Raw genomic sequence first — 22,814 nt, forward strand, 5'->3', positions numbered from 1 at the left:
AAGCAAAAATTATTCAATGAATCTGATGCTGGTGTTTCACAGAGATGTTACTACATTGTTGTTTGTTTGATTGTTGAAGATTTGGATCATATATTGATATCTGACTGGACTTATTTACCCCATTAAATGTGTAAATCTTCCACCTGTCCGTTAAAACAAAACTTGTTTCTGCAGAGAGTTTTATTCTGAAATAACTGAGTCATGCTTTTCTATCAGGATCCATCACAGACCAGATTTCCTGGAAGCTGAAAAACAGCTGGAAGGTCGCGCACGTGTGATGATCCAGACACATTTGATCACTTATTTAATCACTGATGTTATTCAGATATTTAAGAGCTGACAATATTCTTGGTTTTCTTGCTGTAAACATTCAACACATCAGTTGTGGTTCAAAGCATTAGCTGTGGTTCAAAGCAAAATGTTGCAAAGGTGAAAATCTTTCTCTCACAGCGGTTGTGTTTTTCTGAGCGGTCTGATGTCTGTCCCGCGACCAACTGGACTGGAAACGTGACTAAAACAATGAAGCTGCTGTTTTAGCAACCTCATGAAGTCAGGTGTTGTCCTGCTGTGAAAAACAGCAGCTGAGAGCTCAGATCAGGCATGAGGAGGGAAAACTGGGCAGAAACCTTCAAACACACCAGACTGAGAGCTGAAAGCACCCAACCACAGAGCCACAGCCAGGACCAGGACCCACAACCAGAACCAGGTACCATAGCTTTGGCAGAACTAACAATTAGCCACTTTAAATATGTTTTAAGGCTGTTAAAATGTTTTAATTTTACACTGATTAGGGTAAAATGTGGAACTAACAAATACAAAGAGTCTTCAAGGTCAGATTACAGTTTAAGTACAGACGGTTCACGCTTTGTTGTCCTCTGGTGGGACCATAAAGATGTGAAATGACAGCTGATCATCATGCTGATCTGTCATGTTCATGTTAGCTGCACCAAATAGAGAATTTAAAAAAAAAAGTATCACATACAGATATATTAATACTAACAGATTAAAAACAAGCCAAAAGTAACATAAAATCCCCAAAATACAAACTTCTACACTGCTATGTCTTTCTAGAAGTTTAAAGTGGAGAGTGAAACCTACTTTGAAGCTGACTCAGGTTGCTTCTTTCTGACCAGCAGCTGCAGCAGTTTCACCTCTGAAATCAATCTAAAGCAGTGTTTGTGCATGGAGTTTGTATTTTCTGTCAGTTTTGAACTGACAAAGGTGAAATGAGGACTCAGCTGATTGGAAACGTTTAGTTCATGATCCTTTTTAATGTGGTATAAACACAGCTTGAATGAATGCATGGACTTGATCTTTATCTGAGTGCATTTTAGATCAGACAGTTATTGCTCATTTAAATACAACTTATTCCTCAGAAGTTCATAAAACCATTCTTATCATCCAAGCTCTGCTTGAGCCACATTATTAACTGATGTCATTTATCATAAAACAATTCACTTTACATTTAGCATCCTACAGATGTAAATAATCTCTTCTCAAAGTGGTGCAGATGGTGGTTAGGTTGCTTGTTTGGTGGCTTCTGCAGCTTCGTGTTAACCTCGGCTCCCCATAGGACTGATGCTCACTTCAGACTGTGCAATGATTTCTGCACCAGACACGGGCAGAAACACCATATATACAAATGCATTTGGATAGTTCCAGACATGTGTAGTTATAGATATGTTTGGAAGCACACAGCAACACTCCCACATCAGCCAGCACGACAGAAACTGATGGAAAGTGGTGTCCTAAAACAGATGCCAGCTATAAAAGAGGGAAAGAAGACTGAACTCAGCCTTGAACAAGTTTAAGTTTGAACTTGCACAACACTGCTCAGAGTATTTAGTATTCAGGAGTATTTTACAGCAAAAATCAGCATTTAGCTACATGTCATTAAACTTGTTTAATAAGGGTTGTATCGCATCGCATTAAAAGGCAAAACAGTGGAAATTAGTTTCATTACAAACTCCTGATCCAGCCTCATTTCTTTCTGACTGTCCTGTCTTCTTTAAAGTGGTCCTGATCAATAGTTCTCCAGCTTTCTGAAGGAGTTTTTCTTTGGACATTTTCCGTCCAGTCCTGGTACCTGAGCATTTTCAGAGGAATGTGTTTTTAAGGTCACTTAACTCTGACCTATGAATGATTCAAGCAGGAAAAAAAGGCTCCTAACTCAAGGGATGAACCAGCAAAACCTGACACAGGACCTGAGAGATGCATCTGGACCTTCAGCTGATCCATCTACTGTTGGCCCAAGCCTCATCAGAAATGGTCTCCATGGAAGGGTGGCTGTCAAGAAGCCATTCTTAAGGAAGGGAAACAGGGAGAAAAGGCTGAGCTATGCCAAATGACACAAGAAGTGGACTGAAAATCAGTGGCAACAGGTCTTATGGAGGCATGAATCCTCCCCAGAGCCTGGACCTCAACATTATTGAAGCAGTGTGGGATCATCTGACAGAGAACGGAACAAAAGGCAGCCGACATCCAAAGAAGAGCTTTGGGATGTCCTTCAAGGAGCCTGGAGAACTATTCCTGAAGACTACTTAAAGAAATAACAGAATCCTGGCAAAACATTAAGGAATGAGGTGTGTTTTAAGACTTTTGACCACAGTACTTTATATAATCTGTATATTCCAAAAAGTTGAGAACTTTTGATTCTGCACAAGCTGGACATCCTCTGAGTGAGGAGTCACAGGAGCAGCAGAGACCTCTGACTGCTCGTTTAACAACAGGATATTTTCTTTGTTGGGTGTCTTGGAAACAGCAGAGACCTGGGATTGAGCGTTTTCTGAGCTCGGTGTTACAGTTTCTGGCCTGTTGGCGGCTTCCTCAGAACTTTCCTCTTTGCCTCTTTCAAAGGGAAATATGTAGAAACCCTTGGACTCATTCTCCAGAATCTCTTCATCTACTCTGTCACCCCACAGAAGTGCAGGAGAGGATATTTTGGTTTGACTCAAAAAGGACTTTTTAAGTAAGTGTTGTTTTTCAGGCGGTTTGTCTTTCAGGCTTTTATAAACTACAGTGATGTCATGTCCTTTGATGACATGTTTCCACTATGATGTCATGCAGAACTGTGAGGTCATAATCAGTGATGACATCACTTCTTGTGATGTCCTCACTGATCAGAATCAGCATGTAAATGATAAAGTGTCTTCCTGTGGATGTTCTCAGATATGTACAGTATGAACACTGTGATCCTTTCCCACATGTCCCAGCTGCTGCTGGAATAAAGTCCATTCCTCCTTTAAAAAGTTTAATGAGCTCTTCATGAAAACACTTCCAGCAGCACTTGTTGTTTCACAGCTTTCAGCAGATTTCACCACATCATTTCACTTTATTCCATTTTAAAAGACAGATCTTGGACTGATCTCAGGTCAGGATTTTGTCCTTCTAGCAGCAGCTTATCAGGACGCTGATTTTGTTGGACAGATGTTCATCAGTTTCCTGTGGATGTTCCTGCTTCCCAGAGGATGAATCCAGAGTGCACTGAGACTGAGGCAGGAGCAGGAAAACTTCCTAAATTCATGTGAAGTCGTTGTACCACATTACAGCTCAGAAACAGAACACATGCACAGTGAGGGCATGATGCTCAACACGTTTCTCAAAGCATTTACACAAGGACATTCATTATGTGCTGATAGTGATATGATTTCCTTCCCCTGACACTGAAATAACAATCATCTTTAAATGATTTCATGTCACTTTTAGATCCATCAGCTCCACGGTTTTATATCTCTACATGTTAAGTATAAGGCAGCTTTCACAGCGAGCTATGTGGCAAATATCTGGGAAACAACTGAGACTAACAGCCTGAAACATCCAGTTTCTACAAAGATAGCTCATATACACAGTTCTGTGGAATGTTTCTGTACAGTCATCATGGACATTCATGTCATTTCCATTTAGTCATTTAGCAGATGCTTTGATCCAAAGTGACTCACAGGTGAGGAAACAACATCCCAGTGCAGTCAGGCATACCTCTCATTTCCCTGTATTTGTGTCCATCCTCCAGACTCCTGTGGATCCTTTTTACCTCACGCTAAAAAAGCCAATATCACAGACTGAGAAAAGTTAGATCATGAGAGAGAAAAAAACTCTTGAAACTTTCTGTGAACAAAGCAAGGAGGTCAATAAATAAGTCTACACCTCATTACAGTGGTTAATATTTCTGTCTGAATAAGTTTTTGTTTGCACCTGTGTGGTTGTGGACATATTTGATCTAAGGGAACTTCAGATTGAAACCTCGCCAGTGAAGAACTGAATGTAGCACAACGTGTTGGTGTAAAAGACCACTCTGATGCTTAGAAGTCCATACTCCCACCAACTAGTTTAAAGCTGAATGATCCTTTCAGATGAGAGATGAAACGTCTTCAAGAACCAAGAAGAAGAAGAAGTTGCCCTTATTCAGGCTCTTACCCACAAAGTGTCACCGTGAGGAGCCCCCTTTCCAATCAGTAAACCTTCTTCTAAAAAAGTAGCCCTGAACAGCTGCCTCCAGCTCCTCTGAGGGACACACCTGCTGAACTGGTCATTGACATTAGAATAAAAAGGCTGCAGACAGAGCAAAACTCCTGCATTGGAGATGAACCCTCTGTGTAATGCTTCTCACAGTTCATGAAAGAATATTATAAAATAACAATGATTTTAAGCATCTGTAATTATACTGGGGCAGCTGCTTATCTGAAGTGTTGCATATGTCACTGTGATCTATGTTATTAATGTCCAAACACATGTGAGCTGTGTTTAGATTTAGCCAAAAGCTGAAGTGGAGAAGAAGATCTTGGAATAAAGAAAGAGGAAAGGATGATGCACAGTTTTTACAGTAATGAATGACACACAGTGGTTCTAACGGTGCCCTGGAGCTGTTCACATCTGGTCTTAACATGATCAGAAAAGTGATTTAAGTACATCTGTGAACACGTTCAACAAGGATTCAGCTGCTCCTTTCTCCACCTCTCAGCCAAATTTGATAGTTCTTGTGATGAGAGATTTCAACTCGTGTAACCTCTCCCAGGAACTGACGAGCTCCAAACAGCTGGTGACATGCGCCATGCAGGACAGCAACACACTGGACCACTTCTACTCCACCATAAAACCCTCATACCGCTCCATCCCCCACGCTGCCCTTGGACACTCCGACCACTGCATCATACAGATGGTCCCCACATACAGGCAGCAACTGAGAAGGGCCAAACCATCCAGGACTACAGCAAGGAGGTGGACTCCAGAGGCAAGGGACATGCTTCAGGACTGCATGGAGTCTACTGACTGGGAGTCACTGAGGGGCCCTGAGGATGACAACGGCAGCTTTTCTGACACTGTATGTTCCTGCATCAGCTTCTGTGAGCAGGTCTGCCTCCCAACCAAAACCATCACAAGGCACAATAACCAAAAGCCCTGGTTCTCCAAGCAGCTCAGAGAGCTCAGGCGCCGGAAAGAGCAGGCGTACAGAGAGGGTGACATGGACACATTCAGGCTGGCCAGACAGGGCCTCAAGAAGGCCATCAAAAATGCTAAAGAGGACTATAGAGCCAGACTGGAGAGTGATTCAGGCACCAACGACCCTGCAGTTGTGTGGAGTCCCCTCAGAACCATCACAAACCACAAAGGTAGAAGCCCTGTGGTCGTCCCCTCCCCCGGACTAGCTGACGATGTCAACACCTTCTACACAAGGTTTGAGACCCCCTGCTGCTCCATTGTCTCCAATCCCCCCACCCCCTCTCTCTCTCTCTCTCTCACAGGCACTGAGAGCTCACCTTCACCCACTTCTCATCCCCTTATCACATATGTGTATGATGAAATAGTTTTTAACGTATTCTGTGTGTAAATTCTCCCAGAAAGGTAGTATCATATGATATGGCAGGTTGTGTGTGTTTTTCTGTCACTTTACTCAAAGAAAGTTAATGCCTTAGCATGCATGAGGTGTTCTTATTGTACCCCAACTCCTTGGAACACAGTAAACACCTCACCTATGAATACATTAAGAAACTGTGAAAATACAGTTCTTGATCAGCAAACCTAATGCATCTGAAATATGTTAGATTAAGATTTACCTTAATAGGACATATCAAATCAAAATATTCTCACACGGGGGAAATCTTCCTCTTCCTAGCTGGCTCCATCCTCTTACCTATCCTTCTCTCCTCACTCTCCCTAATCTCAAAACTATCTCTCTCTCACTTAACTCCCCAAACTATCTCCAAACTACATAAACGCTATCCAAACTCGAGTATCCAAACTATCAAAACTCAAAAAGTGAACTGACTGCAACTCTCCATAAAAAAAAACACATTTTAAATGGAGACTGAGGGGTTTCTACGCTTGGCATATAAATCTGACAAAATCTGAAGCGTTTACGGAAGCAGTCACGTGGTTGGGACGGGTAGTCAGGTTGCGGACGTCATCATTTTCGGCTCCTCCCCTAAATTAAGTAAACCGTCTCCTCCATTACTCCAAACACGCTTCGAAGCCTCAGCACATTTCAGAACATCACTACAGGAAGCTGCATGCAGGTGAGTCCAGAAAAGAATACATGTAGCGGTCAAACATTTGCAGAAATGTCTTCAAAGTGCTTTGTGTCATTGGTTTGATTCCTGCACCTGGACACGGGCAGTCAGAACATGTACTAAAGAGTAAAAAAGTTCAAATAACCTGGCTGCTATACACAGTTAGCATGTCCTGCTAATGCTAATGCTCTGCAAACCGTTGTACTCAAAGCAGAAACCAGAAACACAACATCAACTATAGATTTCAATAAGCCGGTCAGATGGACAAATAAAATGGAGCTTTATCCTTCTACCTGTGTGTTAAACACATTTTCCACTAAAGCTGCAGTTTTCTAAACTTTTTTCTGTAGTTTTAAAAAATTTAAAAAAATTTGATAATCAATGTAAAATTTAGAATTGTTCTTTCCGGACTTATCTGGGTATCATTTGGCTTTTTGATAAAACTGTGGAGTGAAAACATGTGATATGATGTGTTTAATGTGTTTTAGTGTTTAAAATCTTAAAATGGGATTTAATTATGGTCTATATAAATGCTTCAATTACATTAAGAGTTTATGTTGTTTGAAGAGGAGTCATAGCATTATAATATAGATTTGTCAGTGATCCAGGAAAGTATCACAGGAGCAGTAGAAATATACAGTTCAGTATCAGTGTCTGAATTCTCAGATTTACACTCACAAGCCCATTAAAAGACAGTCTGACTGTCCTCTTCAGAAGTGTCTCATGAAAGCTTCATTTTTCAGTTTCCTTTACATATCCAATATTTTCTTTTATCCACTTATCAAAAAGGACTGACCGCATGATAAAAAGGTTGTACATGTCTTTACTCATAAAGTCCACCTGCCAACATCTGGAGTTAAAATGGAGCTAAAATGATCCTTATTAGGAGGATCTGTGCAACTTTTAGGAGCTGATACTCTGATCTGACCACAACACAAGATCACTTTTTTCTCTTCAACTGGACACATAAGTTTACCAGTTAAGATAATTTCAGAATTAATATAAAGGAGATTGTAGGTTATTAAAACACTCCTTTATATTTAAATGACGGCCTCAGAATGGTCCACTTCATGTTGTTCTTCACAGTGTCTCAGATCAGTCAGACAGCTCCTGCTGACATGCTGTTCGCCACACAGAACTAGATCATTCCCCCACTGAAACATCACATCTTCTCAGTTTCAAGCCTCAGGCCAGACTGAAGCTCCCTGAGTGCTGAACCGTGGGCTTCAGAGTTTAACCTGTGACAAATCTGAGATTACTCTGTTACTTTTGTGGATCCATGACAGCTTCTGGAAATGAGAACAAATTTAGAAATAGAGAAAATCTGAACTTCAGGCTTTGGGATGATATTGGGACCCTTTCCTCAAACAGTATCATTGTCTTAATGTAGTAAAATGATTTAAGTTGATCATGTTACACTGACTCAGATGAGATTTATGGGCTATTGCACACAGTGGGTGTCATTCTACAGAGTATATTATACATTTATTAAAAAAAATCTTCTGAATTTGATCAAAAAGCTCCAAATATTTTGATCTGTGACCTCAGTGGGTCTTTAAAGAACCAGTTTAAAGTTCACAGGAATTTAAATTAAAACCACGGTAATAAGTTTAATTAAATGTGACTAGATGGTTAAAAATTGTCCACAAAGGTTTTCAAGAGAAGAAGAAAAGTGGGTGTGATTTAACATGCTGCACGCCACAGCTGGATCTTATTGTATGTACTGACAGTTGCAGACAGAGTCCATCAGTCGGAGGACCAGGACCAGAATGGAGCAGCAGAACCAGGATCCAAACCCCTCCACTAAGAACAGAGCCGGTTCATCCTCTGGTTCCACCGGGCTACAGGTCAGTGTGGAGGACATTAAAGACACGAGGACGAGTGTCGAGGCTCTGTGTATCGTCCGCTTGTTCTGCTTTTCCATCAAATGTGGAAAAAGTGTCAGCAAAGTATTTCCTGGTTTCATCTACCCTCTCTGATACAGATGTGCTTAGACTGAAAATATGCTGCAGGCTGAATGATCTGCTGGAAGAAACTCAGTGGCCAGATTGTTGTTGTGGGACATTTTCTAGCTCTCAGTCTTCAGATTTGAGAGGTTCAGGAGCTTATATTCATTGTTTGTGTTTAAAGTCTCTGGATTACATGAATTAAACCTGGTGGTGGTAATACTTCTGGGTCTTTAATGGTTAGATGACAGGTTTGTAGATCTCTCTACCTCAGGGTAAAGAGTTGTTTTAGAGCGAAACAAAGGTTGAGTTAAAACTGTTTCCCTGATAGCTGTTGAGCTCAATGGCTGCAGACCTCTGGGTTGTAATCTGGAACAAAGCGTTAGTGTAATGAATGTCATGTATTACCACCACTGTTACTTTTATTCATTTAAACCAGTGGTCATCAACCTTTTTCAGTCCAACCTCTACATGGTGTTTAACTGAACAACTTGGACAAGACTGTGCTTCATTCTATCATTTAGAAATATTGTAGCACAAGTTCCTTTTCAGAATTTCATCATGATAAAAAATAATTAGTGAAAGAGCAAAAAGCAAGAGTTTACTGCTTAAAAACCTGAACGTGTGTAGAACACATCAGAGCACAGTGTTGACAGCTGAGGGCACTTATAAACACACTCTCAGCATCTCAGCACGTTTGATCTGAGATATTGAGACCTGTGGCTCGGTCTATACACGTCCAGTTAGAATATGTTGGTTAGCTTAGAGAAATCTTTTCTGTGAACTTTCAAAAGGATCTAATCCTTCTTCCTCTCTGTCATTGCAGAAACATATAGCCCAAGAGGGCTCCAGATGTCACTCCTGTAAACACTGTGGGAAAGTTTTCAAAAGATCATCACATCTGAGGTATCATCAGAGGCTTCACACTGGAAAGAAACCATATAGCTGTGGTCAGTGTGGGGCAGCTTTCACTACATCTTCCTATCTTAAGATACACCAACGTATTCACACAGGAGAGAAACCTTACAACTGTAGTCAGTGTGGAGCAGCATTCACAACATCTTCCTATCTTAAGATACACCAACGTATTCACACAGGAGAGAAACCATACAGCTGTAGTCAGTGTGGAGCAGCATTCACAACATCTTCCTATCTTAAGAAACACCAACGTATTCACACAGCAGAGAAACCATACAGCTGTGGTCAGTGTGGAGCAGCTTTCACTCAATTATCTCACCTAAAGACTCACCAACGTATTCACACAGGAGAGAAACCATACAGCTGTGGTCAGTGTGGAGCAGCTTTCACTCAATTATGTCACCTAAAGGCTCACCAACGTATTCACACAGGAGAGAAACCATACAGCTGTGGTCAGTGTGGGGCAGCTTTCACTCAATTATCTGGTCTAAAGACACACCAACGTATTCACACAGGAGAGAAACCATACAGCTGTAGTCAGTGTGGAGCAGCTTTCACTCAATTATCTGGTCTAAAGACACACCAACGTATTCACACAGGAGAGAAACCTTACAGCTGTGGTCAGTGTGGGGCAGCTTTCGCTACATCTTCCCATCTTAAGACACATCAACGTATTCACACAGGAGAGAAACCTTACAGCTGTGGTCAGTGTAGAGCAGGTTTTGCTCAATTATCCAGTCTAAAGACACACCAACATACTCACACTGCGGATAAATTATTGGTTTAAACCAACAATATATTTTACGGCAGATAAGAAAACATTCACCTGGGAGCAGCAACAGGAACTACCAATCAGAAGAATTTCCCTTGTTCAGATTAAAAATCTTCTTTGTGGATTACCACCTTCTCTTGTCAGGACTTTTGTTCTGAATGTTCTGTGGGTAGCACATGTTTGAAGAGTCATTGAAAATGCTTTATAATTTGTTGGGATAGTTGGGAACTATGGACGGATCTCCCACCGTTCAAGATAAATATGGCATCAGTTGTGAGTTGATAGACAGAACAATATCAGTGCCTTGAGATGACATTGTTTTAATTTGGCGCTATATGAATAAAACTGAATTGAATTGAAAATGCAATCTTTTTTAAAGTAGATACACTTTTTATTCTATTATACTGAAAATATATGTTTTGTTTAAAGTTAAAATTCACAAAGTAGCTTTGCACCAGCTGTGGGTATGTTTGTAAACATACAACATCTTTAGAAGCAATATATCATTTCAGTTTGATGTAAAGTCTAGCTTTACACTTGTTTGTATTTCATTGTTCTGCATTTTATTAAAGGTCAGATGTCAACATTTCTCATGCGTTTCATCTTCTTGCTACAGAGATATTTAAAAAAAATTGTGTTTGGTTCTAATCTTTGTGCTAATCTTTCCCAAAGAATTTTTAACGCTGTCTGAAAAAGGTTTGGAGTTGTTCCCTGTACTTTCCAGACAGCTGTTTGATTGTCATGACTAAAGCTGAAAGTTAAGGCTGTTCCAACACTAAAAGGACACGAAGCTCAACTTCAAGCTGTGAAACTATGTCAAATGTCTGTTGTGTTGGTGTCAAGAAAATTCTCTCAAAATGAGGCTCAGAGTCGCTGGAGACAATACCAAACATTTATTCTCACAGCAAGGAGTCTGCATGACATATCAAGAAGCTGACACAGATTTGTCTGAGTTAAAAAACAAAACAATGATGCTATCACTATTTAGTTTCCACTTTGTTTTTTCTGTACATTTCTGTATATAACAGTGCTGAGCCTGAGTGAGATGGAGATTTCAATTTCCCAGAGGCAACCTCCCAAAGGGATCAATAAAGTCATCCATCCATCCTACAAGAACACTGGCCACACAAGGTTATGCGACATTCAGTCAAACAAGGATTAGACTGAAGTTAAAATAAGATAGATAGGACTCTCAGCACACAGTGTCTCTTGACCCTGCAGCATCTCACAAGTGGTACTTCCTTTTTGTCATAATATAACTTCATGATTTTTTTTTAACATATCTCTCCTGTTTATAATAGAAAAGAGGGTGTAAATTCACAGTAGAGTCATATATACACATGCATTTTCTTGTATATCTTCTACGTCATTGTCATTGTTAAACAGTTTGTTATGTTGTCCTCTGTTTGTTCTTGGCTCTCAGTCTCCATGTTGCTGATCCTGGATCTGCTGAGATGTCCCAGGTCATTGTTGGCTTTGATCCTCATACATTTCTTTTTGTCCTGAGAAAGAAGAAGTTCCAAAAAGAGAAACAGGGACTGCTTTTGAATTTGACACAGCCTATATCATGTCAGCGTTCATTTGGGTCTGCCGTTTTTCATTTAGTTTCAGACTTGTTATTGGATTCAAATGTTGATGAGTTTATGTGACAGATAGGCTCCAGTCCCCCTGAAACCATGTAAAGCAAATGGAAGGATGGATAGTTTGTGGCACCTTTATTCATTCATTCCACTTCGGTATTGAAATATTTTTGTTCCATTCATTGTAAAGTTATCCTGAAGATAGCAGGCAGGATTTGAACCAGCTCTTGCACCACTGGCAAGTTATGGTCTCTGTGAGGGGGTGAGCTGGTTCGTTGCGCAATTATTGATGAATGTAATTGGCAGATTGTCTATGATCAATATTATGTGTAATTGTACCGTATTTATTGATTGTTTAATAGAAAATGGGTATTTTGAGTCTCACACTATAACAAATATGACAGCACCTCAATGAATTCTCTATAATGAATTAGTTTTCTAAAGAGTTTCATAAAAAATCATGAAAATATTGACTGTCTGTCCTTCCAGAAACTTACATTCCACAGCTTTGAATAAGGTATTTGATATGATACCTTTTTAATCCACCTGGGAATATGACAGTATCATAATTATGATTGTATGAGCACAGTGGTCGATCCTGTAACGCCTATTGTTCAATCTGTACATGTTCCCATCAGGCCAGCTAATACGCAGCTATAATATGTCCAACCACAACTATGCAGATGACACTCAGACCTACGTGTCACTGACGGCAGAAGAACACGGGCCTGTAGATACATTGTGTCACTGCATCCAACAGATCAGTGTGTGGATGCAAAACAATTTTCTCCAGACAAAACTGAAATCATTGTCTGTGGCCCACAGAAACAAAGAGACAGTGTTATCGGTCAACTTGAGACTCTCTCTCTAAAACCTAATAATCAGGTTAGAAATATAAGGGTAATATTGAACTCAGACCTGAACTTTAACAGCCACATTAAATCAATAACATCAGCAGCTTTTTACCATCTAAAAAACATCACCAGAATCAAAGGAATAGTGTCTAAACCAGACTTAGAAAGACTAATCCATGCATTTGTCTCCAGCAGGCTGGACTACTGTAACGGCCTGCTCACTGGGCTCTAAACAGGCTGTAAGACAGCTGCAGTACATCCAGAACGCTGCTGCTCGAGTCCTAACTAGAGCCAGGAAATACAACCACATTAGTCTGGTGCTCAGGTCTCTGCTCTGGCTTCCTGTCGCTCAGAGAATAGACTTTAAAACAGCTCTGCTTGTGTACAAGTCTCTTCATGGTCTAGTGCCAAAGTACATCTCTGACATGTTAGAGCCATATGAACAAACTCCTGCTGGTGCCCAGAGTCAGGACTAAACAAGGTGAGACTGCGTTTTAGTTTTATGCTCCTAAAATCTGGAACAGTCTTCCAGAAGATGTGAGACAGGTCTCAGCTCTGACTGTGTTTAAATCCAGGCTGAAAACAGTTCTATTTAGCTGTGTATATGACTCTCGTCACTTTTCATTCAATTGATTAATGATTATTTTTTGTTTTATGGAATTATTTTATTTGCCTTCTTGTGATTTTATGTAGCTGTAAAGCACTTTAAATTGCCTTGTGTACAAATTGTGCTCTAAAAATAAACTTGCCTTGCCACATGAAACACAATCGATGTCATTTATTCACTTGCTACTGTACTGTTTGCTACCAACAATCAATAAAGTATAATTAATTTGATTTAAAGCATATTTGTGAGTGATCTTTTTTTTTCAATGCCGTTTATGCTTTTTACAGAACAATTGATATATTTAAGGATGGTTGAAGGCTGGTTAAAAGTAGTTAAATATTTCTGAAGCCCATTCTGATCTGTTTACATGTGCAAAATGATGTAATATTGTTTTACATGCGCTTAGTTGGAGAGCAAACTCCAACAAAACAACATGAGGGAGGTGTGGAGTTTTTTCATCGGTGGCCATGAAAAAAAGAGTGGCCAGGGAATGGAAGGAGGCCACTGAGTTAAACTTGTTCTTTAACCCCTCTAACTCCTGATTCCTTACCATCTACCTCGGATGAAGTCCCGCACGGTCTTGACGTTTATTTTAGGTAGGGGAATGCCAGCTTTGCAGAGAACAGGGTCATCCACTAAAATCCGGTGCTGGACCCGCTCGTATGCCTCCAGGATGGTCGTCTTCTCCGGACTGCTGCGTGACCCATGAGGACAATGCAGCCACAAAAGTTTCACCAGTGTGTACATTAGCCTGTTGTGCTGAGCACTTATGTTTTGTTGTGCTGGTGCGTAGCGTTTGGCCATCTTTACTTTCTGTATCACAGCAGCATCAACAAGGTCGTCTCTTTTAGTGCGGCAGTACAGAGTGTTGCCCCAGTGCGTCCTGTACAGCTGATTGAACTGCTGAGGCTGCTTGTGGTGCTCCTCCACGGCATTCCAGGCTTCCAGGATATTGTTCCTCTGCTCGGTGGTGAGTGACAGCTTGTCCTCTGTCAGGCCAATGTCCAAAAGAAGAGAGCAGAACTTTTCCAGCTGCTGAAAGCCAGGAAGAGGAGTTGGACTGCAGACATCCTCCTGTGCAAACAGTGACACACAAATGTTATGCCTGTCTAGTCTTATTTGCTTTTCATCTGCTTCTGTCTCTTGTGACTGCAAGTTTTTTAGATTTTGTAACGTTATGTTGACTTTGCACACGACCACGTTGACTTGTTAAGCTTTTTCCTCAGTGATTATTTCCTTCTTCTACACAAGCTTTAAATACTTTGCTACTGTTTTCACTGTTGTTTTAATGTCTAATTTAACTCCTGGCAAAGTGGCAACATTTGAAAACTCGTCTAACACTGGCTCATACGTAGCAGTTGAACGGCTTTAACTCCTGGAATAAAATGTACATCCACATCAACAAACAAACAGCTACTCACAAAGACTGGAAGGTGAGCACTAGCCATTTCACTGCTGGAGAGCCGGATGTGGGGCAGCTCAGCACTCAGCGCATTGTCACAGGTCTCCACCTCACTCTCGTAAGCCTCATCTGGCACATCTGGATCATGCTGCCCAGGCTGAAGCACCTCCTCCTCTGGATCCGGCCCATCGTTCACGATGTCTGCGAGAGAAAAAGGGCCCGATTCTCCTGTACTCTGACTAAACAGGTATTCCAACCCCAGCAGCTCATTAGAGGGGACATCAGCGGGAGCCTGGAAGTTTCCCTCCACAGTCTCTCCGAACAGCTGCAGACAGCGGGTGTTGAGGCGGTCGATAAGCGGTGCAGAGTAGATTCTGTGGTGCCGTCCTTTTCCCCCAAACACTGCATCAGAGCGGCGGTCAGAATTCCACCGTGCAATGCCACTTATCAGATAGACCTGATAGGGCCGGGCTGCGCAGTGGGGACCTGAACATCACAATAAAACACATGAGATGACTCACAGTGACACGTGTGACATTTTATAAATATCCACACTACACCTGTGTACCTGGGAGCATGTTGGGCAAAGTTTTGTGGAATCCTTCCAGGCTGTTGTTGCCACGCAGACATTTGTAGTAGGGCACATCCACTTTGTTGATGGTCGTTGTACGCGCCACCCTATACATGTAGATGTCTGGAGGATCCTGGATGCACTCCAGGTGTCGCCGCCCACATCTCATCAATGGCCGCTGCAAATACAAATGACGTACAGACACACAAACCGATTGTTGTGTAGACTTTTTTATGCCACACAACTAGTATTAATGTTGTAACTTTTAGTGTCAGGTCTTTATACCAGGTGTCTTGAAGAGGCTGACTCCACTCTCATCCAGCCCCGCGGGGCCTTTCAGTTCCTCAATGGCCAGGTTGATGAGCCTAAACGTTTCCTGCGCCCCTTGTGTGACCCGTCGCACGTCATATTTCAGCTGCTCCTTGGAAATAAAAAGGCGGATGACGTCCTCATCTGTCACAGCCTTCAGAGCTGTCGGGTCCTTGGCTCTGACAGCCTTGATGAGGAGCTCCATGTCTGCTCGGCTGTACGCCAGCACCGCCCCAGCAAGAGCAGACTTGAACTCTGCGTACTTGGAGTGAGACTCTGTGCGGACGGCTGCATCAAAACGGTGAATCCAGTGAAAGATGTGCAGACGCACAACCATTCCACTGTCCACCCAAGACTGGAACAAAGTCTCCACAGCTGTTGGGCCCTGTGCACGGCAACACCCACGGTCCACATACAGGATGCTGGGGACAGGTTGGTTGGCCAGCCGAAACCTCTCCATTACTCCACGGCACATAGGTCCCAGCTTCTCTGTGGACTCCTCACAGGTCAGCACAAAGGTCACTATCTGGGAGTACTCATTTCCAATGCTGGTGAACCTGAGCCGTGACCCTCACCAGACAGCTTCTTCACTACCTAAAAAACATTTGGAGTTAGCATCCCAACTTAGTTGCTTGTTCTTCTATAATTTAACAGTGCATGACAATATGTTTATAATAGGAAATATGTTCTGTATGCCACAATCTATGATTGCGTTTTGATTTACATACTTTCTTGGTGGAATCCATCTTTAGCACAGTGCCAAAAGTGGAAGGATCTGGCTCCTGTAGTCCTGCACGTTGTCGGCCTCTGCCAGCAGGAAGGCGTGGCGCAGGAGCCGTGCAGACGGGAGATCTCTTGGAGGAGGCGGAGCCTGAAATGTGTGACCTACTGCAGAAACAATCCCTCCAGGTTTCACTAAGCTCATAAGGAGTGTGGTGTACAGGTCTTTGCACTGAAGGTGCTTCTCCGTGTGGTTTTCCTGTATCTGACGCCACACCTTGACCATAGTGTTCCCTTCGGTTCGGTCCCTCAGAAAACGCACAGCATTCTTGTCCGCACCACGCCTGTTAGTGGAGGAAAAATTGGTAACTTTAGGTCGGTTCGAATAACTTCTTTAAAGACTGACACGTGCACACACGATGCTGAGTGTACTCACTTGCTAGTGAGGACGGCAGGGAACACAGCTTGATGTGCCTCGCTCAGTTGTGTTATAATAACAGGATCCCATGCAAGCCACCGACCTGTTGTGCCACCTTCACCACCCCTGGCTGACTTTGTGCAAGGCCCACAGCACAGGACCTCCGTCAGCATCGTGTACCAGTTGGATACGTCACAAATGTGACGTACCTGGAGTACAGATCAGGGAACAATATATAATAACAATAATAACATATAACAATATATAATCAAATCAAGAGGATTTTCAAGGAACTTTTGCATGTTTAGATACAATGTAATCATTATTCAACCATGATGTTTTTACTCTAACACAGCTGAATTGAGTTATACCCGGTGGTGGTAGCCAGACTTGTACAGGTACACATTACGACCCTTTCCAACACACTCATCGCCACAAGGACACTTCAGGGAAGATCTCCAGACTCCTACAGGGCGCCACACAAAGACACGGCAGCGTAAAAACAGGTGTGGTACAGGCAGAGCACCTCCGACGAAGCCTGGAGGTTCTGGAGGGGAAAACCACATGTGGTCTGACTTCATCACCCTTCGCCTCTTGAGCACACCAGGGATATCCTTGTAGATTTGAACGGCAGTGAAGAGACCTCTCTGTGTCCTCCTTTAGCCATGAGATGTCAGCTGCTGGAATGCCATTTGGGTTTTCCCAAAGACGTACCCAGCCCTCTAACTCCACCTGTAACACGCACAACACGTACAAAGCAAAGTTGTTTTTATGATTTGTAACATGAAATGATACACATGGAGCACAGTTTAAAGAAGCGTCTCACACTTATGTTTGCATTCACTGTAAATGTTACTTACAGGTGAGTCACTTAGAGGTGGTTTCAGTGGATAATCCTGGCCTTGGGATGCGGACGGGGCTTCAGTTGGCTGTGCAGCAGATTCCGGCTGATTGGGCGGGATCCTGGATATGCGCTTCTTGTGTGGCAGCTTGGGTGGTGCGGTGGACTCAGGCAGCTTGGGTGGTGCGGTGGACTCTGGCAGCTTGGGTGGTGCGGTGGACTCTGGCAGCAAAAAGCCTTTGGGAAACACTGTAGTCTGGCAGCTTTACCTTGTCTCTGGGACCAGAATCTTCAGTCTTAGACTCCTGGGACTGGGTAGAGTCTAAAAATGTATACATTTTTTTATCTTATATTATGACTTATTTACATAAAACTACTTCATATAAATTGACTGATGTGTCTTACTTACATTCCACAGCCTCGCATGCAGCTACCATCTCAGCTTCATCACCGGGCCATAATGAAGGACTAGACTTAGAGGTGCTTTCCTGCAGTTGCTGGACAATAAGGCAGTGTAACAATCAGAATGTATGATATACCACGTTTCACTTACTAAACACAAACAAGCATACTTACAACACTAAACACTCAACACTTAGTTGATGAAATACCACCTATTTGAGTATTTGTTATTTTCTGTGTAATTCTAACCTTTCTCTTTCTGAACACTTACTTTCTCCTTCTCATAAATATACTTTCTGAACCTCTTCATCGTCACACTTGTGATGTGGGTCACCGGTGTGTTCAACCACCTCCTCACTGAGCTGTAGGCCTTCTGTGCTCTGTCTCTCTCGCTGTCAGTGAACTGCTCTGGCTTCTTCTTTAATCTTCCATGCTGACTGTAGAGCTCCCACATCTCCTGAAAGCTGCTGTCCTCGAAGCCTTTCTGACCATAGATGCACCTGTCGATGTTTGCCTCAAGGACAATGGAGACTTGTGTGAAGCTCTCTGCATACTCAGCGAGGAAGTCTTTCACCCACTGGTTCACTGCCTCTCCTCTCTTTGGTGTGTTTGACTTCTCTGACTGTGCTTGTCAATTATGCTGGAATGATATATATTACCTTATTTCAAACAAGCATCATTTATATCATCTGACTGTGACAAACAGATTAGTAATTGAACCAAGAATGAAACAGATGTGTAAACATGCCACCAAATTTGGCATATTATATATATATATATATATATATATATATATATATATATCCTGAGCGTGCCTGAGGCGACTGTGGAAAGGAACGACTCCCATTTAACAGGAAGAAACCTCTTGCAGAACCAGACTCAGGAAGGGTGGCCAAAAAAAACCCCCACTTTGCTTTAAACCTTTATGTTGTCAAGCATTTGCATGACTAAGAGCATAGTTTGCTTGTGGAAGGGGTTCCATGGTGTAAAGGTCAGCACTCTGGACTTTGAATCCAGTGATCCGAGTTTAAATCTCGGTGGAACCTTCAGGTGTGCGCTGTCATGTTTATGTTCTGGAAAGAAGATGAGTGGATGAGGTTCGTCACACCAGAGTGTGTGATTGACCAATTCCAAAGAGAGGGCTTAAATTGGTTAATGTTGAAAAAGTAAAACATTCAGCTGAGAGGGTCTGTGCTATTTGCCTTCTCACCTCTGTGTGTCACTAATTGAATCTATTTGGTTTCTTCTTGCGTATTAATTTGCAATGCATATATTTTTCCATGCTCTCCATTTGGAATTTGGACACAGAAGCCAAAGGAGACGGAAACAGGAAAAACAATCTTTTATGAGGTGCGAATGGCGATCGCCCTCTTCATCACGGGCCCAGGTGTTTGCTGTCCGCCACTCCACCTCCCGGTGACCGGGTTCAGCGTCACCGGAATAACTCACAGACTTTTCCTTGCTGGTTTCTTGGTGGAGCTATTTATTGTGCCCCCTTTTCTCCCCACATGTGTGTTCAGTCCCAAAAATTACTACAGTCTGTACATATCTTTTTTTACCAATCAAGCCCACATCAGCTCCAGCTTTTACATCATTCCTAGCCATTTTTCACTCCCTTCTCCACCCGTCTTTCTCTATTTAAAGGGCTCCCTCTCTTAATTGAACTCCTCCCCCATAATCATCAACCTCCAGGTAACAGGTGCTCCTTATCACCTGCAGCCGACATAGATTCCCCCCGATACACAAAAATACTCATACACAACCACCAACATAACAGATTTTAGATAAGCACCCATCAGTGCCAGTGATGTCCCAGTCTCCATACTGATCCAACCCCAAACCCACAGACTAGTAGGTGTGCACCCCTAATAGCCTGCAGACTACAGATCAGGTCCTGGAAAATAAGGGACGGGGTCACTCCGTCACACAATCCCATGGTAACAATCAGCGACAAGGAGAACTACTCAAAAGCCTGTACAATTAACCCGGTGCCCACCCATGGGCCAACCAATCATCCAATCAAGGAGCTGCAATTTCTGAGCGCCAACTCCATGCGGTGCGCACAAGTTGGTACTGATTTAGGAAAAAGAGGATTGTACAATTTTACTCCTTGGTATGGATACTCTTTCAAAAAAGTCCAAAAAATGAAATATGTGGTTGACAAAACTGTGTGACTCAGTCCTTCAACACAAAAGGCAGGCAAAGGAAAAGATGTCCTCTCTATTTAATCATGGGAGGATGGCCTGACTACGATCAGGGACCTGAGCAGCAAAGAATAGATAGACATGATAAATAGTTATATATATGTACATACTAATCTCCAATACTACTATGACAAAAAGAGATCCAATGCACAGGTCCAAGTTGTACAGGAATGTGTTGTAGAAATTTGTTCTATATTTTTGTTGATTCCAGTACCTATATAATGCACATTTGTCACAGACGTTGTTTCTTACGGCCACACCACCCTGAATATCCCCGACCTCGTCTGATCTCGGAAGACAAGCAGGATTGGGCCTGGTTAGTACTTGGATGGGAGACTGCTTGGGAATACCAGGTGCTCTAAGCTTTTTCTCTTCTCACTACCACCTGCATGTCTTTTGTTGCAACGTCTGATCACCCTGTGACACATGAGGAAGTTGGTCATCTTCAGCTGCTGCTGCTTTGTTGGCAGACAGGAAGTGATCTGAGAGTCTCAGTTTCAACTGCAGGTAATAATCACATCAGGGATGAAGATGTGCCCACTACATATCAGCCTTTTTCGGCAATTATCTGGTTACATAGAGTAACCGTATGATTCCATTACCTATATAATGCACATTGGTGACAGCCATTGTTGCTAACGGCCACACCACCCTGAATATGCCCGACCTCATCTGATCTTGGAAGCCAAGCAGGGTTGGGCCTGGTTAGTACTTGGATGGGAGACTGCTTGCGAATACCAGGTGCTGTAAGCTTTTTCTCTTCTCTCTACCACCTGCATGTCTTTTGTTGCAACGTCTGATCACCCTGTGACACATGAGGAAGTTGGTCATCTTCAGCTGCTGCTGCTTTGTTGGCAGACACGAAGTGATCTAAGAGTCTCAGTTTCAACTGCAGGTAATAATCACATCAGGGATGAAGATGTGCCCACTACAAGTTAGCCTTTCTCGGCAATTATCTGGTTACATAGAGTAACCGTATGATTCCAGTACCTATATAATGCACATTTGTCAAAGACATTGTTGCTTACGGCCACACCACCCTGAAACTACCCGACCTCGTCTGATCTCGGAAGCCAAGCAGGGTTGGGCTTGGTTAGTACTTGGATGGGAGACTGCTTGGGAATACCAGGTGCTGTAAGCTTTTTCTCTTCTCACTACCCCCTGCATGTTTTTTGTTGCAACGTCTGATCACCCTGTGACACATGAGTAAGTTGGTCATCTTCAGCTGCTGCTGCTTTGTTGGCAGAAACGAAGTGATCTGAGAGTTTCAGTTTCAACTGCAGGTAATAATCACATCAGGGATGAAGATGTGCCCACTACATATCAGCCTTTCTCGGCAATTATCTGGTTACAAAGAGTAACCGTATGATTGCAGTACCTATATAATGCACATTGTTCACAGATATTGTTGCTTACGGCCACACCACCCTGAATATACCAGACCTTGTCTGATACCTGGAAGCCAAGCAGGGTTGGGCCTGGTTAGTACTTGGATGGGAGACTGCTTGGGAATACCAAGTGCTGTAAGCTTTTTCTCTTCTCTCTACCACCTGCATGTCTTTTGTTGCAACGTCTGATCACCCTGTGACACATGAGGAAGTTGGTCATCTTCAGCTGCTGCTGCTTTGTTGGCAGACACGAAGTGATCTGAGAGTCTCAGTTTCAACTGCAGGTAATAATCACATCAGGGATGAAGATGTGCCCACTACATATCAGCCTTTCTCGGCAATTATCTGGATACATAGAGCAACCGTATGATTCCAGTACCTATATAATGCACATTGTTCACCTATATTGTTACTTACGGCCACACCACCGTGAAAATACCCGACCTCGTCTGATCTCGGAAGCCAAGCAGGTTTGGGCCTGGTTAGTACTTGTATGGGAGACTGCTTGGGAATACCAGGTGCTGTAAGCTTTTTCTCTTCTCACTACCCCCTGCATGTTTTTTGTTGCAACGTCTGATCACCCTGTGACACATGAGTAAGTTGGTCATCTTCAGCTGCTGCTGCTATGTTGGCAGACACGAAGTGATCTGAGAGTCTCAGTTTCCACTGGAGAGAATAATCACGACAGGGAAGAAGATGTGCCCAATACGCATCAGCCTTTCTCGGCAATTATCTGGTTACATAGAGGAACTGTATGATTCTAGTACCTATATAATGCACATTTGTGACAGCCATTGTTGCTTACGGCCACACCACCCTGAATATGCCTTACTTTGGAAGCCAAGCAGGGTTGGGCCTGGTTAGTACTTGGATGGGAGACCGCTTGGGAATACCAGGTGCTGTAAGCTTTTTCTCTTCTCTCTACCACCTGCATGTCTTTTGTTGCAACGTCTGATCACCCTGTGACACATGAGGAAGTTGGTCATCTTCAGCTGCTGCTGCTTTGTTGGCAGACACGAAGTGATCTGAGAGTCTCAGTTTCAACTGCAGGTAATAATCACATCAGGGATGAAGATGTGCCCACTACATATCAGCCTTTCTCGGCAATTATCTGGATACATAGAGCAACCGTATGATTCCAGTACCTATATAATGCACATTGTTCACCTATATTGTTACTTACGGCCACACCACCGTGAAAATACCCAACCTCGTCTGATCTCGGAAGCCAAGCAGGTTTGGGCCTGGTTAGTACTTGTATGGGAGACTGCTTGGGAATACCAGGTGCTGTAAGCTTTTTCTCTTCTCACTACCCCCTGCATGTTTTTTGTTGCAACGTCTGATCACCCTGTGACACATGAGTAAGTTGGTCATCTTCA

At 42.7% G+C, this 22,814-nt stretch overlaps 1 protein-coding gene, 2 non-coding genes and 6 pseudogenes across 3 annotated transcripts in view; all 9 read left to right on the plus strand.

Annotated features, from left to right (window-relative positions):
- The first annotated feature begins 8,272 nt into the window (after window positions 1-8,272).
- LOC140290750 (uncharacterized) overlaps window positions 8,273-22,814 on the plus strand; it is a 51,151-nt gene continuing 36,609 nt past the window's right edge. Inside the window, exons 1-2 of the mRNA XM_072379369.1 lie at window positions 8,273-8,317; window positions 9,276-10,086. Of these exons, the coding sequence (XP_072235470.1) occupies window positions 8,273-8,317; window positions 9,276-10,086 (856 nt within the window). The remainder of the gene's footprint in view (window positions 8,318-9,275; window positions 10,087-22,814) is intronic.
- Window positions 18,818-18,889, plus strand: trnaq-uug (transfer RNA glutamine (anticodon UUG)). Its single transcript has one exon. It is a non-coding gene; the product is annotated as a tRNA-Gln (tRNA).
- On the plus strand, window positions 20,294-20,412 carry LOC140287941 (5S ribosomal RNA; annotated as a pseudogene).
- On the plus strand, window positions 20,682-20,800 carry LOC140299784 (5S ribosomal RNA; annotated as a pseudogene).
- Window positions 21,070-21,188, plus strand: LOC140291332 (5S ribosomal RNA). Its single transcript, XR_011912443.1, has one exon. It is a non-coding gene; the product is annotated as a 5S ribosomal RNA (ribosomal RNA).
- On the plus strand, window positions 21,458-21,577 carry LOC140295093 (5S ribosomal RNA; annotated as a pseudogene).
- LOC140317479 (5S ribosomal RNA) lies at window positions 21,847-21,965 on the plus strand (annotated as a pseudogene).
- On the plus strand, window positions 22,235-22,343 carry LOC140293132 (5S ribosomal RNA; annotated as a pseudogene).
- On the plus strand, window positions 22,613-22,731 carry LOC140291074 (5S ribosomal RNA; annotated as a pseudogene).

The sequence above is a fragment of the Leuresthes tenuis genome, unplaced genomic scaffold, assembly GCF_036924035.1.
Source record: "Leuresthes tenuis unplaced genomic scaffold, fLeuTen1.0.hap1 SCAF_1, whole genome shotgun sequence".
NCBI classification, from domain to species: Eukaryota; Metazoa; Chordata; class Actinopteri; order Atheriniformes; family Atherinopsidae; genus Leuresthes; species Leuresthes tenuis.